At 45.7% G+C, this 18,502-nt stretch overlaps 1 protein-coding gene and 1 long non-coding RNA gene across 3 annotated transcripts in view; one reads left to right on the forward strand and one right to left on the reverse strand.

Moving 5' to 3' along the window:
- Window positions 1-2,305: 2,305 nt before the first annotated feature.
- LOC134473713 (uncharacterized) lies at window positions 2,306-5,093 on the reverse strand. 2 transcript variants are annotated; one of them, XR_010044110.1, is made up of 3 exons: window positions 3,746-5,093; window positions 2,951-3,437; window positions 2,306-2,469 (listed from the first exon to the last, which is right to left on the reverse strand). It is a non-coding gene; the product is annotated as an uncharacterized LOC134473713 (long non-coding RNA). The 2 variants fall into 2 exon arrangements; XR_010044109.1 differs by having other exon boundaries at window positions 2,951-5,093.
- A 148-nt stretch (window positions 5,094-5,241) lies between these two features.
- The window catches only part of Srpk1 (SRSF protein kinase 1), a 61,274-nt gene continuing 48,013 nt past the window's right edge, over window positions 5,242-18,502 (forward strand). The window contains 2 exon segments of the mRNA XM_063238992.1: window positions 5,242-5,383; window positions 5,386-5,824. Of these exon segments, the coding sequence (XP_063095062.1) occupies window positions 5,257-5,383; window positions 5,386-5,824 (566 nt within the window). The 5' untranslated portion in view covers window positions 5,242-5,256.

Here is an 18,502-nt window from a genome sequence, read left to right on the forward strand (position 1 = left end):
TGCTTAAGAAAGTTGTTCTAGTACTTCCACAACCTTAGATCCACTGCGTTCCTGTTTTGTCAATTCATATGGAGGGAAAGCGCCCTAAAATTTCTTAAGCCTCCTCCAAGAGTTGGAGTCCCTGATTGCTCCTATTATCATTATTATTAATCAGTATTGTCAAGAAGTAAATCTCCTTAGAACAGATGCTTGGGAACATTACAACTCTTCACAAAGGATAGCACCGGTGCCAGTGATTTAAAGTTAGTACAGTCTATGTTACAGTCAGCAACTTCTACATCAGGGGTACTTAGCCAATTATCCAATCAGAGAGCAGCTCTCACAGAGTAGTTCAGAGTGATCCAATGCCAGGAATCTCACCAATGGCAGCACTCTTCTCATATCCATCATGCACAGTAACAAACAACTCTTTTTCACTGGTGAAAATTCTTTTCCAGTAACACCTGTGCTGTGAATCGGCCATGGAGCATCGTACTGTAAGTCTGCCTCTGCCACCCGCGAATGATGGAGCTGTCTCTGCCACTGGGACAAAGCTTCCACTGTAAGACCCAGCGCTGAGACCTCTGAGAGCTTAAGAGCATGGATCCCAGGAACTGGATCGTGCCTGCCTGCTAATGGCTGTTCTGACCGAATGTGCCTGTGCAGGTGTTAGTGTGGGGTTTGTTTCCTTATGACCTGGGACTGATGCTGCGGGGGAAGCAAAGTCACACCACATCCAGCTTGTCACTGCCAACCAAAGGAGCTCAGAGCTGCCTGCAAGCAGCTCAGGTCACTTTCAGTTATCTTGCTTCCCCTCTACAGCACTTCCAGGCGCAGAGCAAGGGCCCCGATGGCTTAGGAATCACCAGTCTCTGCAACCTCCTCTTCCTCTTCTTCCTATTCCTCCTCATCCTCCTCTTCCTCCCCACCTGCCAGCTTCTGCCTCTTCCCACCCCACCAAGCCAAGGACTTCTGTCCTCTACCTACTTCACCCTTCACCCAAACACAGTTTTCGTGCAAAGCTTACGCTCTTCTAGAATGAAGCCAGGAAGGTGATTCTTTCCCAGCACCTTTAATTCTCAATTCTTTCCAGTGGTCAGGGGACCCAAGTGTGGCTTTACCTGCTTGGAAAATGCCAGAAGCTCTGGGCGTACCCAGTGCCTAGACAGGCTATGCTGGGCCCACGCCCTCCCTCCTCCGCTCTGCCATGCCCTGGGAGGCTGGCTCCTGGGACTACAGAACCCGGGGCCCTTGGCCTCCTAACCTGCAGTGAGGGTCTGTCAGTGCGGGCCACTAGCCCAGGGGAACAGGAGAGAGGGGTCAGTGTTCACCTCCTTGCTCTCTCCCTGCTGGCCTTCTCAAAGGCCACAGCCTGGAAAGTTTTCCTTACTGCTCTACCTTTGTCCCCCCGCCCCCAAAAATGGTACTCTGGAGTCCGAACCCCAGGACCTCTGAGTGTGTTCTTGGTTGCAGAAAGGGCTTTGCACAGGCAACAGTGTAGGATGAGCCTCACTCTGGTACGACCTGCATCCTCATAACAAGAGCTGCAGACACAGTGAGAGAGCCAGGGAGACACGTGCACTGCACAGGGGAAAGACAGCCACCTGCAGTGCTGGCAGAGAGGCTGGCACAGTCTCCTCTGGATGCCTGAGGGAGCCAAGCCCTTTGACATCCTGTTTTCAGTCTCATGGTGCCCCAAACTGGGAGCAATACATTCCTTTTGTTTCAACAGTCAGCCTGACAGCCCTAGCGAAGCACCACCAGCTCTCCCTGCCCTCCTCCTTTCAGATTGTGGTAAAAACTCCACAGCTGCGGCTCAAAGGGCCTGGAAGCTTTGGCACCCCTGGTTACACGTCCATCCCTTCGTTAATCTTTTTTGGTCTTTTTGAGACAGGGTCTCACTATGCAGTTCAGCCTGAGCTTGAACTTACTTTGTAGCCCGGGCTGGCTTTGAACTCCCAGCAGTTCTCCTGCCTCAGCCTCCCACGTGCTGTGCTGAGGCTATAGGTGTGTGCCACCAGGCCCTGCCTGTCATTAAATTATTGTCAATGATCCTTCTGAGTGTGGCTTGTATTTCCTGATCCTCAGGTTTAGAACAGAATTCGATTTTCCTGATACACCTCACGAGACTCGTACTAGGGCAAGACGAAGTTCTGCTGAGGGGAGGGGAAAACCTACCTTTCAAGCAAGCATGGAAAATAGGGGTGGCTGGAGTAGAACAAGGGGAGAAACAATGGGGAGAGGCAGATTTCTGGGCACTTTTTTCGAGAGCTAGAAAAAGTAGTACAGCAAAGTGAAGTATGATGAGAAGACGGAAAAGACCAAATTTATTTATGTACTTATTTATTTTTGTCTTTTGGAGACAAGGTCTTGCTATGCGGTTCAGGCTGGCCTTGAGCTCACTTTGTAACCCAGCCTGGTTTCGGATGTGCAACGATCCTCCTGCCTCAGCCTCCCCAGTGCTGGGATTACAGGCATGCGCTGCCACACCTGGCAAGAAGACCAAGTTTAAAAAAAGAAAAAACCGTCGATTCTGGGAAATTAGTCTACTGACTTCCACATCAAATCGCAAAATTTCTCAAGCGAGTGATTAAGTAGATAATTACTAAGGTCTCGGAATAGGGTGAATGAATCATGGCAAGCTGGACACAGTTCCCTTCTCTCTCTCTTTGTAGTGGAATTTGAACTCAGGGCCTTTGCACTGAGCTACGTCCTCAGCTGGTTTAAAATGTTACAGACAGCGGCTCACTAAATTGCTAAGTTGCTCAGGCGGGGCTCAGTGATGTTTTGCTTTGCTTTCAGCGCCTTTCTTTCTTTTTTTTTTTTTTTTTTTTTTTTTTTTGTACCAGGAATCGAATTCATCACCTTGTGCTTGCCAGGCAGGTGCTTATGCCACTGAGCTAAACCCCCAGCTCATCAGTGCTCTTAGATGTCCCTACCAGCACAGGTTTCAGCGTTAACTCACACTTACTTGCGATCCTCCTGCCTCAGCCTTCCAAAAGCACGGAGATTACAGGTGTGGACCACCACACCCGGCTCATAGTGCCTTTTTGATGGATCTGCAGTAGCCATTTGGGTTTTGGCAAAGCTCTCGTACCGTCCCCCTCTCCTCCTGGTGTTCCTCATGCAGTGCAAATCATCTTATTTTCGTAGACACATGATTGAGCGCCGGCCGGCAAGGCACCAGGCCCTGTGTAGGCAGTGAGGGTGCAACAAACAAAACCGGGACTGGGCTCAGCCCTCAGAGACTTCACTTTCTAGTGGGCAGCTGTTTCCCAATCCGGGACTTTTCGGAGCCGCCCACAGCGTTCCTGAGCTAGCGCGAGCCTCCCAGCCCCCACGTTCTGCCCGTGTTCTCCTTTGCTTCTGCAGGTTAAAGCAGAAACGGTGCTGCAGTCTCTCTTGGCCAACAAGCGCTGTCTCTTGCAATGTGCCCAGAAATGCCATCATTCAGGTTCCTGCGACAGATATTAATGATCTGAATCTCAAACTGGGCAAAACTCCCTCTCCAGCCTCACCTCCTGTTTCAGCCCCGGCACCCACCCACGAGGCTCCAGTCGTGCCTTTTTGCTCAACTGATTTTCACATTCCTTCTCCACCCATGGAAATCCTGCACCTTTCCCAAGGCCCAGTTAAAAAACTGCCTCCGCCCTCCAGGACTTCATTACCTGTTCAGTAAGTCCAGCGTGAGGCCCGCGCCTGCCCTGCCTTCTCTGATTGTATTATTACACGCGTGCCTTCCTATCCCAATTACCTGACTACTCACCTGCCCCCCTACTGGAGTCTTTTAGAGCCAGGAGTTTCAGAGCGCCCTCCTGTCCAGCTGCAGGCCAGGCACAAACTGCAAGGTCGCCATCATCAACTTGGGTTCCTCCAGCCTCAGCCTCCCAGAGTGCTAGGATTACAAGGGCGTCCTGCCACGCGTGGCCATGTCCCTCTTTCAACTATGCGTGACTGCATTTTACAACAAGGTTAGCAAACTTAGGCCTGAGCTAACAGTGTTTGAAATGGCTGAAAAAAAATCCAAAGGACAGGGATATTTCATAACACATGACAAGTATATGAAATTCAAATTTCAATGTTCATAAGTAGATGTGGACGGGAACACGGACAGCGTATTTTCTATGCCTGCTGCTGAGTTCCAATGGCAGAGCTGAGAAGTTCAGCTAAATTCTCGGGGTCCAAAAAGCCTCCATGGTGACACTACGACCTTCTTTGCAGAATCTGTTTCACCATAAAAGCTTGATGACTGAACTATTGGGTCAGGAAACCAAGATTCTGAGTATGTGTTTCCTCTAAGTTTTAAGGTCTTTATATAATGGAAGCCATAACTATCTTGCCTTTAAATTGTCATAAACATCAAATGGAGTAATGTACTGAAAATATAAGAATATCCTATAAACTTTATCATGTACTAACAGATGATAAAGTGGTGTGAGAAAATATTAAACGTGTTTATCTACCTTTCTCCCTTTACAGCTTTCATTTAATCTTGAAATTTTAAAACTGATTTTTGAAATTTTTACTATTTTTTTTTTTAAGAGACAGTGTCTCACCATGCAGTTCAGGCTGGTCTAGAGTGGTTTGCAGTGTGGACCAGCCTCAAACTTGCAAGTATCCTCCTGCTTCAGCCTCCCGAGCGCTGGGATTACAGGCATGTATGACCATGCCTGGCTTCAGTTTTTACTTTTAAATGATGATAGGGTTACAGGTTCCCTCTTTGTGTGTGTGTGTATGTGTGGTTCCCACTTCCTTTTTAAATTTCTTCTTCTTCTCCTTCATCTTTTGCATAGTCTTTAGTGTCTCTGGTTTTTTTTTCTTTTTTTTTTTTTTTGTCTTTAGTGTCTCTTAATTGGCTCTCAACTGTAGCTCATGAAACAAACTGGGACAGTCCTAATTACTCCATTTTTCAGCGTAGGAAACTGAGGCAGATTCCAGCAGACTGTAGGGGCTCCCGCTCTGCACACAATAGCGTCTTTTCTAAGGCACCACAAGCTGCCTGGAAAGTGGAACAAGTCCCCCTAGGCCAGGCTTCCCTGGCTGCATCTAGTCCTCGAGCTCACACGCACCCTCGGAGATCCTCCCTCCCCGCGCGGCCCCCCTCCTGGGGAGCAGGTGGTAGGCTCCGCGCCCAACGCGCAGGCGCGCGGCGCCGTGGGGAGGCGTGGCGAGGCGGGCACGGGGCGGGGCCTGCGCGGGCTGCGTTTGGGGTTGCGGCGGGAGCCGGAGCGCTTCGCCACTCGAGTGCGCAGGCGCCTGGCGGTTACCGGTCTCGCCATGGAGCGGAAAGGTGAGCGGTGCAGCGGCCTCCGCCACGAGGGGCAACGGCCGCCGGAGCGAGGCCCGAGTCAGTGCCGGGCACCTCGCCTCTTCGCCGCCGTCAGGACCTCAGGCGTGCGGCGCCCTCCTCGGGGGTGGCGCCGCCCCCCACCCCCCGGCTCCCGGCCGTGGGTCCGCGCCCCTCAGCTCCGGCGTCCTCGGGCGCCGGCCGTCCCCGCCCCTTGTTCCCCGCCTGGCCGGCTCGCGCCTCGGTGCCACTTGGAGGCCTGGCCGTCGTCGGGCGAGGAAGACCCCCGGCCCGGCCCGAGCCCCTTCGGGCGTCCCCAGCCTGGGCGCCGCCGTGTGCCCCGCGGGCCGCCAGATCCCCGGGCCGCCGCCTCGCCCCGCAGCCGCCCTCCCGGCAGGCCCGACGGCTGGGCCTGGCGCCCCTGCTGGGTCTCAAGCCTCACCGTGGTGGCTTCCTTCCCCCCGCGCTCGCCCTTCATCCATCCCTCTTTCCTGCAGTGCTGGCGCTCCAGGCCCGAAAGAAAAGGACCAAGGCCAAGAAGGACAAAGCCCAAAGGAAGTGAGTTTGGCACCCCAACATCGCGCATCGTAGCTTTTCCTCGGGTACCTCCTTCGCTCTTAGTCGCGAGTCTCGAACGTGCACCCGGTGTTGGGGGGGACCGCCACATGGCCCCAGGCTGCGCGGCGGGTCTCGCTCTCCGGGAACCATGTGCAAGGGAGTTGCTTTCTGTCGCTGATCGCCAGGCCTGCGTCTTAGTAGCCGCTCTGGCCTGCAGGAAAGGGCTGCTGGAGGAGGGCCCGAGCCTGCCCGGCCCCTCTGCACCCCAACTCCACGAGCAGGAGGCGGGAGCTCCCCGAGTTTGGTCCCCCCTTGCTCCCTCCCCCACCGGAGCTGGTGCAGCAATACCAGTCCGCCCGAGAACTCTGGTCTCCTGCTAGCTTGCTTCCCAACGTCTGCACGGTAGGCCATCAGGAAATTCTCAAATGAATTTTCCGTGTTTACTTTTGGTCCTGCCAGCCGCACACACTCCCTTTCATAGAGAAGGGCTCGGAGCTTTGCCCTGGTTAGCCAACTTCCTGAGCCCACAAGGCGCTGCGGCTTCCTCGCCGGTGTGTATGCGCTCCGTCTCCTCTCCTCTCCTCTTCCTGTGCCTCGAGCCCTCTCCCTGCGCAGGTAACCTCCCGGCGCTGGCCCGGCAGAGCCCTTCCGCCTGCGCTGCTGGCGATTCAGGCTCGGTGTCTTAAATGCCACATGTCCGGTTTCATCAGCAGGGTGCCGGGCATCTAAGGTTTAGCGCTGTTGTGGGAAGACCAGGGGCTGGGCGCAGCCGGCTAGCAACGCCCCCGGTGGAGGGCTTCAGCCAGTGGGGCTGCACCTCGGGAACTTGGTGTACTGCGGTTCAGGCAAAGGCTCTTGGAAATCCGCTTAGACAATTTGCATTCCGGGAAAAAAAAGTAATTCATCTGGTTGTCAGCTTCAGACGCACTGTTTCTCTGGATTGTGTTCCATTTATTGGGTGTGCTGTGGCGTTTTATGTTTTAGAGACCTCCCTAGGGCCCCCTACTGAGCGACAGTACCAGACAGGTGGGCGGGTGCTGTTTTGGAGACAGGTAATGAGTTCCTTTTCAGTACAACTAAAGTGACAGGTGACCTCACTTCCCGCTCCATTTTCTGTTATCTGCCATGAAAGTTTTTGTTTTGTAATTTCTTCATTGAGCATTTACCCGAAGCCAGCTTTTAACGACAGGTTGATTGGTTTTATGGAAACTGCCAGGTGCAAACCAGTTGTAGTTTACACTAGGAATTTAAATGTTGCTGTTTTCCTGCCCCTTAGTTTAGTTATCCTATATGGAACTGATCTGAATGTGTTAGAAAATATTCTATTTTTTGCTGATATAAAGATATAGTAATTTTATCATAAACTTTTTTTTTTTTTTTTTTTGGAAGTTCTAGTCTCAGGCCATCTGTCATGGTCACTCCTATCACTTGAAATTTAGTCTTGATGTTAGTGTGAATCGAACTAACTCGGGAAGTAAACGTGTGTATTCTGGATATTCATACTAGATACTCATTACTTTCACTATGCAGCACATTCTTTATTTCTAAAGCCAGAGGAACTGTGTTACTCTCCTGTTCACTCCTGAGGGCAACTTCAGGTTGTGTTCCTTTTTCATACTTGCGCTTTTGTGAAGGTGTGAATGAATTACAAATATTCCTAGCAGTTATTTTACTGAATATTTCGCTCTGTACAACTTTGGCTCCTGAAAATATATTTAAGTAAGTGATTTGCTCACATTTACTAGTAATCTCAAAGCCCATGTGGTTTTTTTTTCCTTCTCCTCCTCCTATTTTTTTTTCTGGCTTCAATTAATAGTTTTTGTTTTTTGTTTTTAGTTTTAATTTCTCCCCTCTGTCTCACCAGCGTTCTTCTAGGTCGCTGAAATATCTAAGTTGGTTGGATAACTGTTGTAGAAATTCAAGTGGCACACGACTCAGATCGCTTAACTCTTCCTTGGTTCTTGACTGCATTCCTGACAGCTTGCAGTTGTTCTGCAGAAGTGGGCTAATAGTCACCAGGTTAGTAAGGAGGAAGGGCTGAGGCAAAAGCACCCAATAACACAGTTTAGTCTTGATTGGGAGTGAGACAGGCCTCCCTTTTTTGCTACTTTGTTTCTGAGCTTTCACACCAGTCAGCTAAAGAAACAGTCTTGGGGGCTGTTTGGAGGTAACTCAAATCATCCTGAAAACTGGTCAGGACCAAAAAGATACAGAAACCAAAGCGCAGATGTTCATTTCAGAAACTTTTGTGTAACAGTGAATGGCCTCCCCCTAATTTAGTCATGGTGTGGTAGGCCCCAAGGGTTTTGTGTCTTGATTTTGTGGAACCCCCAGAATGAGCCCAGCGGGGCTGTGGAGCTGGTTGCAGTGAAACTAGGTTCTGCTTCCTCTCCAGGCCTCCTGTGAGTGCTTCCTTTGGGTTCTTTCGCTGTCTTATTTCACTTCTTCAAAATTGTTGTATTTACTAACATTAACTGGTTGTTGATAGTCTCCACCTCACTTTACAGATGAGGAAATTGACGTTTTGTCAAATTACTTCTCTAGAAAATTGTAAACCTGGGAATTAAGCCAGCCCTGGTTACTAACTGTGGTATCTCCAGGCCATGGTTCCTTCTGATGTATCTGAGGTCCGATGAGGTAGAGGCCGAGCGGAGTGAAGCTGACCCACACACTGGTGGCCCCCAGGGTCCTTGGGTCCGCTTTCGGGACCCGCACAGCCACCGTGTCTCTGAGAGGGCAGGGCGCTATCTTCACTGGAGCATTCAGTGTTCAGTGTGGGTTCCAGAAACTGTGTCCTTGTCTGCTTGTCGCAAGCTTTGATAATGTAACAGAGGGCTGCTTTGGCAAGTTTCTGTGGAACATGATTTCAACATGGATTTCATACATGATGTGATTTGCCTCATGAAGTCAGACAACCATTTTCATTGGATTTGCAGTTAAAGAACTTTATAGACTTAGCATAAGTTGACAGTAAATTAATTTAATTGAACAGGGAACACTTACTCATTCTAGCACTCACCGATCTGTGAAGTCAGAGAGGGTGGGGGTGACTGGTAACTTTCTTAATTTTCCAAAAATATGAATTGTTACATTGAAGATTTGTGGGGATGCTTAAAAATTTCTAAAACTTTTGTCTAGTAGTATGTAGAACCATTATATTTGAAATAATTTTTGGGTTTTTTTTTTTTTTTTTTTGTCTTTTTGAGACAGGGTCTTGCTATGCAGTTCAGGCTGGACTCGGGCTCACTTTGTAACCCAGGCTGGTCTTGGAACTTGGAATGATCCTCTTGCTTGGATTACTGGCGTGAGCCACCATGCCCAGCTTGAAATAATTTTAAAATAAAGTTGTATTGGTTTTTTTGTTTGTTTGTTTTTTTGGTCTTTTTGAGCCAGGGTCTCACTGTGCTGTTCAGGCTGGCCCTGAGCTCATTTGTAACCTAGGCTAGTCTTGAACTTGCAGTCATCCTGCCTCAGCCTCCTGAGTGCTGGAATTACAGGCTTCAGCTGCTATGCCCGGCTGTATTGCACTTTCTTTAATACTCAAGGATGTATCTTAGAAATTCCATTTATTTCAGTTTTCTTAAGGAGCATGTTTATCTCTATTTTTTTTCCTAAGACAATGTCTTACTACATTGTCAAACTGGTCCTGGATCATGTGATCCTCCTGCCTCATCCTCCCCAGTAGCTGGGACTACAGGCACAAGCTAGAGACCCAGCTAAACATGGACACATTTTCAAGATAAAAATAGAATCATTGGACATACTTTGCCCAGTTAATGTTACTATGAATGTTTTTATAACATTAAATGTTCGATTGTGGGTTGTTTCTAGTTTTTCAGTTCAAAGCTATGATGAACAATCATTTGCGTAAATTATTGCTCTTCTAAGTGCTTATTTTCTTAGGATAAATTCTTAGAGGTGTTATTGCTCATGTGTGTTTTAAAGATTTTGAATTCATATTCTCAGGTTTTTTCTTTTTGAGACAGGGTTTCACTATGTAGTTCAGGCTGACCTTGAACTCACTGTGTAACCCAGGCTGGAATCCTCCGGAGTGCTGGGATTACAGGTGTGCACCACCATGCCTGGCTCTCAGGATCTTGACTCTTATTTATGAAAAGGTTTACTATGTCCTTTTTCATCTTTGAAATACAGCAATAAGGATTAAAAAATTTCTACTCCCTAGGAATTTCATTTAGTAGGAGGGAGACAATAAATACCGTGCTAAGTAACTATATAGTATATTAGGTAACAAGGTGGAAAAACAGAAAGATAGGATTGAGCAGTAGGGATAAGATTGCATTTTAAATGCAGTTAACTGTGAGTGGGATGGTGGGGGCCACTTGGAGAAGGTAGCATTGGGACCCAGACCTGAAGGAGGACTGACCCAGGCAACACTGGCATGTTCTTGCCCCTGCCGAATACATATAGGTCTTTGCAAATCTGGCGACCTGTAAAGTACCTTATTTTTAGTCTGTTTTATATGGGTTTTTTTTTTTTTTTTTTTTGTATGTCTTCTTGATGTTAAGGAACTTCTTTAGGAATATTCTTTGTCAGGTGGCATATTTGTATTTGTTACCTTGTTGACTTTTAGGTTTTGCATAGCATATTTTTTTAAATGTAGCAAATACATACTTTGCTTTTTGCTTTTTGAAATTTGTGATGTCACCTATGTCATCTTTTTAAAAATACGTTTTTGTGAGTGGTTGGTTTATTGAAATGCGTGCTTTAGTAATTTTGTGTTAACAGACTTCACTTACATTGGTGTTTCCACTACAGTCAGGATGAGGCTTCTTACTAAATTGCTGGGAACCAGCAACTTCTTGAAGTGGTAAGGAGGAGGAGATGTAGGTGCTTAGGACTCCCCTCATTTAGAACAAAGATCGGTCGTGTAGAGTCAGTTGAGATCTTATGGAATGACTGGCAGTTTTAGGTTTTTTCCCCTATTTTAGGTGGTCATTTGCCTCTGCTTACTTATCAAGTTATCTCTACCACTACTGCCAGTTTGGGAACTAGGTTCATTTTTATAGTATCTGAAGTTTTAGTTTGTTTGTTTTAATTTTTTGTTTGTTTGTTTTTATTGGTACCAGGGATCGAACTCACGACTGCCTGCTTGCAAGGCAGGTGCTTATGCCGCTGAGCTAAATCCCCAGCCCCTGAAGTTTTAGTTTTAATGACTTAATTATGTTATTTTTTAATGTAATTGAATTCTAAGCAAGTAATAAAATTGAGATAGCTAAAACGGCTTTTTAGAACTCCTCCAGGTACTATGCAAATGATTTAGCTAGAAGTGTGTGTGTATTTTTAATCTTACACGTTTTTTATTGAATTTAATGTTTTCATTGAATTCAAGAATTTTGATATGTTTTCATTGAATTTAAGATCAATTTTAGAGGGAAGCATTTTGTGTACTGCTAAAAATGCTATCAATTAAACTAAAACCGTGTTAGCTATAAGATAGTCTTTATCAGTGTGAAATAGTGGGATACATAAGTGCAGCATTGTTGTCTTTTAAGAAGCTTTATTATGGAAAATCTCATATGAAAAAATAGAGAAAATGGCAAAATTAACTCCATATCCATCTCTCAACTTCAGCAATTATACTATAGTCACTGTTGTTTCATTTATATCTTTTCCATCTTTTTTTGTTCTTGCTATGCAGTTCAGGCTGGTCTTGAACTCACTCTGTAGCCCAGACTGACCTCAGCTTGCCACCACCCTCCTGTCTCAGCCTCCCAGGTGGTGGGAATACAGACATGCACCACCATTCCCGGCTCCTTCCATTTTATTTTAAAGCAAATCTTAAGTAACATCAGGTTACTAATCCAGGTTACTGCCTGGAGCAGTAACGGGCCTGGAGGCTTTTCTTGGATTTTACACTTCTTTCTTCCTTTGTGGAAGGAAGGTCCCAGTTCTCCAAACCATCACTGTGATCATTCTTTTTCCCCCGTTGTCTGTTCACAGCAGTTGCAAGATGACAGAGCCAGCACTGCTGTCCTTAGCAGTACAGTTACTTACTGAGGAGTAGGAGCGGGTTTGTTGTGTCTGTTTGGATAGGGATGTAAAATCAAATTACTGAGCTTTGCGATTTGATAGATTTGTGCCTTGCTGCATAATGAAGTTACCACCTGGCCACACAGATGCATTTGTTTTGCTTTCATTTTACATCATCCTTGGCTTTTTAAAGATTCTAGATCTTGCAGAATTATTTGGGTCATCTGTGTTGGTGGCTTAAACTTAGTATTGCATGTAACTGTGATTGGGTTCCTTGTCAGAGTGGCTGCGGTGTGCTTGGAGTAAGCACGCACTGGGGGTTAGGACGTGTGCAGGGGAAGACAAGGCCAGGGATCCTACATCTTACGGCTTTTTAGAGGTGTTAGAAATTCTTAATTTTATGCGATTCCTCAGATTATTCACTGTTCACAACTTAAATACTGTAAACAAAAGCTTAGGGCCAAGATTTAGGAGCTCAGAATGGTTTATAAGCCCTGCCTTACTCTTTGGGGAGGACTGGGCTTTGCTGGAACTCAAGTCCTGAGCACTGTCTCCCCAGGCTGTCGGGGGTAAGCACGGCTGGGAAGGAGACCCGCAGCTCTCAGGCCTGTCACCCCAGGATAGACTGCACGGGAGCTTGGGGCCACCTTCCTTCTGTGGCGCTGAGGGCTTTGAGAACAGACTTGATTGGAGGCGGGGCTTCACTGGCTGGTTTGTCGTTGCTGTGCTCACTGTTTTGTTGTGACCACGCGGAATGTAACGATATAAGTCAGTAACCCTGCTCCTGCTTCCGGCGAGCAGGTGACAAATAACTCCACTCAGGCTGCTCTCCTGAAAGCGCCTGTCCTGCCTGCCGACACACAGGCCCAAGTCCAGTCCGCCTCTGACACATTCTTAGCTGGTCTTGGACAGTGCCCATTTCGTCCTGTGTGGCCCAGTCTGCAGGTGGCAGGTTCTGAGGCTGCAGTGCCCAGCAGCTGGAGTGACAGCTGCTTCCTCCGGCTTTTCCTTGCTCAGAGGTGGATCCAGCCTGTGACCCAGGTGTTCCCGAGTGAAAAGGAATTGGCTGGGGTCACATATGTAATAGACATAATGCATATGAGTACCAAAACTTCCTTTTAAATATTGGTATTAAAACATTAAAAAAGGGAGGGCTGCCAGGCATGGTGGCACATGTCCGTATTCCCATCACTCTGGAGAGTTGAGGTAGGAAGATTGCTAGGTTGGAGCCCAGAGTGGGTAACTTAGTGACTTAGGGAGACCCTGTTTCGAAATAAAAAAAGGGCTGGGGATGCAGGTTCAGTGCCCAGTACCACAGGAAATAAAGAGGGTTGGACACACCTGCTGGGTGAATTTGCATTTGACTTCCACGTGTATTACTCTTTGTGTATCAAACTAACAGTTATAATTCATCTATTTGTTGATACATATATGAAATATGTATGTGTTGTGTATTTGTTTGTATCAGGTCTGAAGCGAGGGTGAGTCTTGTGTACTTATTTGTGTATAATATTTACTATATTAAATTTTATTTGTTACTGCCAAGCCCTAGCACTCTATCTCCAGGATTTCTAAGTTGAGTAGCTTAGAACATGTCCAAGAAGTTCAGTTCAGATAAAATTAGATTTGTAAAGGATTATGTCAGTTTGCCAAAGAAAATATCTTTCAGGAAAAACATATGTGGAAAGGTAGTGGGAGAAATTTGGCATTTACTGAGTTTCATATGTGTAGGTGCTGGAACCAAAATAATGACTTACCAAATCTGCCTCAGAGGCAAGTGTGGTCCTTGGGTGGGATAAAGATGGCTGGAGCACAGCCTTCCTCAGGGGCTTGTGGCTTCCTGAGGGGAGACGCATACAGATAGGATTTTCTTTAGTACCACAACTGGGTGATTTAAACAAAAACACCGTTTCACAGTTCAAAAGGCCAGAAATGTAAAATCCTCTGATTTTACAGGCTTGACTTCTTCAGGGATGGGGAGGAGAATCTAAATTAGCCTTTCTCCTGTAGGTGGCTGTCGTCTCCCTGTGTCCCTAGGCATCATCCTCCGAGCTCTGCACTTCCCTTTACATTCAGATCTCCCTTGTTAAGAGGCCACTGGTCACACTGATGACGGCTCACCCTGATGACCCCACTTTTGTTTACTGGGGCCCTGTGAGGTGCTAGAGGTTTGGACAACCGGCATCTTGTTGGGAAGGTCACACAGTTCAGCCCCTAACAGACCCTGAGAACAGTTTTCCACATTAGGAAATTCTGCAGTCTCCCATCCCCAAAGCAGAAGATTCAGGTTTCCATGTAAGTCAGCGAACGTCTTTAAGGTGCTTTTACAGTCAGCATTTAACCTGACTTTTGAAGCAGTACCTGTGTCTTTTCTGTTTCCAAAACACCATCTTCAGATCAGCTCTTCCCGAAGTTCAGCTTTACTTGTGGAGTCAAATTATTCTAGCTAAACCTCTTAACAAGCCACACCTCCATAATAAACAGCGTGAGTCCGCTCTGTCTCCTCTGCCTCATTTTCCTCCCTAGCCCTTCCCGCAGCTTGACATAGAATGTGCGTCTCCTCGGGAGACAGTGAGGTAGGGCTGCGGTGGGACCTGACCACCATTCCAGCTTTTGCTGTTCTCCATCTGAAACTCAGGAGCTGAGTAGGTTCCCGTAAACCAGGGCTCTTTCCATCCCTTTGTGATGTGGTGTAAGCATGATGAAGGTGGGAATTCTCTTTTCTCGTAGCTGCATTTCACCTGTTAACATGCCTGGCATAGCGACGTGTTCAGTCAAAACAAATAAGTAAGTTGGATGTAAGACCCTTCACAGTCTGATTCTACTGTGAGGCCACTCAGACACACAGGAGTAATAGATTTCAATCGAAGAGTGTGAGTAACATCTAAAGACAAAAGAGGCGCTGGTCGGATCCCTGTTCTAGACATGCATTCGGGAGATACCTGAGCAAAGGCAGGTCTGCCTTACAAAATTTGCATTCTGGACTTCCGGAAGAACATGGCGGATAGATAGCAGCAGCTACGGAGGCTCTCTGAGATACCCCGCTTAGAATCCAGGAATGCTATGGTTCGAGGAGTCCTAAGCAAGGGGAAATACACCCTGCTGACCCAGGAATGAACTAAGCTAAGAGAAACCAACTGGAAATCCAATCCTGGTGCTATAACAGGAACAGATAAAATCTCAGCGTGGAAGCTAGAACCCGCGCCACTGGAAGCCGAGATCTGAATTTCCTGCTGCCGCTGCTGCGTCCAAATCTGTAGGGCAGGGAGAGAGACGCTCAAAAGCTCTGAGAGCGGGAATCTGTGAACGGAGTTGACAGCAGGACTAGCAGGGAGCCCTACACGGACTTGCAGTGAGTGAGGGGAACGGAGACCCTTTCATAGAGTAGGAGGCTCCAGCAAAGACATACTGGGATCCAGCAGACTTGCCGGAACGGGGCACTGCAGTGACTTCAGTCACATATTCCCCTCTCAAGCAGGATTGGTTCGGAGTGCTTGGCCTGCGTGGTGCCACTGACTTAGACCCAGTAGGCGAGCCCAACACAGGTCCCAGCGCCTGGAGGTACACCCTAGCAGTGAAGCCTTCGGTAGGTTGACCTGGAGGGGCGGGCCCAGCAGAGGCTGCCCAGGTCTGTGTCTCCCTAGTACACTGCAGTAGGCGGGAACACCTAGCCAGCGCAATTCAAACAAACTGTAACTGAAAAAGAGAAAAAAATTGGGCCTCCTACATTCTCTTGTGCGGAAGGAACAAAAAGTATGGGAAGAGGAAGGAACAAGAAAGGGTCCTCAATCCCCAATCCTGAGAACACTGATCCAGGAAAGGGAAATGCAAAAGAAGACAGAAAACATGCAATATCAGACACGGCACCAATAGACATAAATCACTATCTCCAGAGCCTCATAGACGAATTTAAAAATGAAGTATTTAACGAAATAAAGCAAGAGATAAGTAGAATAGAGAAATGCTAAGCACCGCCCAAGAAAAAACAGATGGTAGAATGGAAGAACAGAAAAAAAGGGGAGAATTGTTTGATGGAGAAAATAGAGAAAACATAGAATACATAAAGCAGGTTCAAAGAGATTACCAGGAAACTAAAAACTATTGAAAGCTGGCATAACAGCTTGAAAGAAACTAAGGATAGATTATCTGAACTGGAGGGCAGATTTGTAATATGGGAGCATGAAATGAAAAACTTCTTAAAAATGACAAGAAAACAAACAGCAGTAATACAAAGACTAGAAGATGATAGGATCTACAATCTAAGAATTAAGAACATAAAAGAAGTAGGGACACAAACAAATGGACTACAAAAGCTATTCATAGAAATAATCCAAGAGAATTTCTGTAATTTAGCAAAGGTAAAGATACTCAGATGTATGAGGCATACTGGATCCCAGCCACCTACAACCCAAACAGAGCTACACCCACGCATATAATAATCAAAATTCCAGAAATCCAATATAAGAACAGAATACTAAAAGCCGTCAGAGACAAGAAACAGATCACTTACAAGGGAACACCCATCAGAATTACAGCAGACTTCTCAGCACAAACCATCAAATCACAAAGAGCGTGGGGGGAAATAATTCAAGCTTTGAAAGATAATAATCTCCAGCCAAGATTGATATTTCCTGCACAACTGTCCCTAGAAATTGATGGAAAAACAAGGTGTTTCCAGGATAAAGAGGAACTAGGGGAATTTGCAACCACCAATTCAACTCTACAGAGAATACTGCAGGATATTCTAAAAAAGAAAAATACCAAGACTTCAGAAACAGTAGCAGAGGGAGCAGAAAGAGAAATGAAGAAGACAAACTGACAAATGACAGAAAAAGAGCTCAATAGAAATGAGGCAGAGAAGATCAGATGGTAGGAACAGCTATTTTGGAGAAAACAAGACATCATAATAGCTAGTGCTGATTTAGTATCATCTTGCTTTGAAGTCCCATCAAGCTTTTATTCTTCTGTCTCTATCAGTGTTAACAGGTTGTATCTTACTGGATTTTATTATATGTGATAATATAAGCAAAAAAACTTTTATAGACAAGGAGATTATACAGAAATCGTTGTTCATTTTCTGATAGTTGGTTCTAAATACCCTGTAATACTGTCATTCTCTTGAATGGTTTTACATTGTCTTGATATGTTTGGTGCTACAGTATTCGAAGTTATACTCAAAGATTTCAAGGAAAGAGACATTATGGTAACTACTTTTATGTCAGGATGTCTTGTGGTAAAACACTATTTTGCTTAAATGGTTATGCTTTGACCTGCGCTGTTTTGTTGTTATGCCCTCTTTTATCTCAGTCTCCTTTTTTTAATTTTTTCTTTTTTACTTTTTTATTTTTTCTTTTTAATTAAGGGAAAAATTTTAAAAAACAGGATATATTATTATAATATAACCCACTTTGATTTCCTATTAACTTGATTTGAAACCCTGTATAGCCCTCATCATCTTGCTTTGACTGATTTTCCTCTGTTCTGCTTTGCTTGTTGGTATCAAGTTTGAAAGTATAGGCAACAACTGTAAAGACAATAAGATTCATTATGATGCCCATTCCGGTTGACTATTATCTTCTTTTAAAGCCCTGTAATGTCTCCAGTGTTTTGGTTTTATTCTTTACTGTTTTGTTCAATTTTATTATAACTAATGATATAGGCAATTCTTTTTTTTTTTTTGTCTTTTTCCTTTTTATCGGTACCAAGGATCGAACTCACAACAGCCTGCTTGCAAGGCAGGCGTTTATGCCGCTGAGCTAAATCCCCAGCCCTGGCAATTCTTTTTAAGATAGCAAGAGGCAATATGGTAACCATTGTTGATCACCTAGTATTTTGTTTTTACATTATCTATTATGTTCATCCTTTTGATTTGACTGACACTGTTGTGTTATGTCACATTTGGTTTTACTCTCTTCAAAAACAAGTAATAAGAACTGTGGGAGTAATAAAACCTAAAATGTGTAATTATCATTGTACAAAAAAAGGAAAAGAAAGTGCTCTAAAGAATATAACCGCATATATATTTAAGTGTATAAGATAGATAACTATATTACTGACTTTTGCTGGATCATTGAACAAAACTGTTTCCAGTCTCATTGTTTGAAAGTCCACTTTAATTTTGTAACTTGAACAACTATTTCTAAGATAACAATATGTAATCTATTAACTAGTGATTTCCTATTGTTTATTTTCTCTGAAATTCTGTATAACTTGTACCCTATTTCTGTTTTTTTTTTTTTTTCTTTTTCTCCTTAATTAAAAAAAAAATTTTTTGCATTCTGGACGTGTGGGGAGAAACATAATAAAAGACCAGGTACCAAGGAAAATGGCAGAGTGAGAGGGTGCTGGGCCGTGGCAGAGTCTGTTGCGCTGGACTGGAAGGGTGTCAGGTTCCTGGGAGGAGGCAGCACAGAGCCCAGTGGTGGGGATGCAGGGCGGTGGAAGGCAGACCCGAGAGGCGCTGCTGTGGCCACTACTGTTCGTGCTTGCTTCAGGATGGTCCGTTTCTTTCTTCTAAAGTATATTTAGTGTAAGAGTGTGCCTTCTGTGGAAACCTAGGCTGCTGAGATTGGAACACAAATGGAGCCACTCTGCCGTGTTTATGGTGAACACAGTGGCCTACAAGGGAAATGTGGGTGCCGAGTATAACACCTTCGCTGGCTGATCTTTTTAGATGCCCTTATAGGA

Source organism: Cavia porcellus, unplaced genomic scaffold (assembly GCF_034190915.1).
Source record: "Cavia porcellus strain 051 isolate PalLab524CR breed Dunkin Hartley unplaced genomic scaffold, mCavPor4.1 scaffold_28, whole genome shotgun sequence".
Lineage (NCBI taxonomy): Eukaryota > Metazoa > Chordata > Mammalia > Rodentia > Caviidae > Cavia > Cavia porcellus.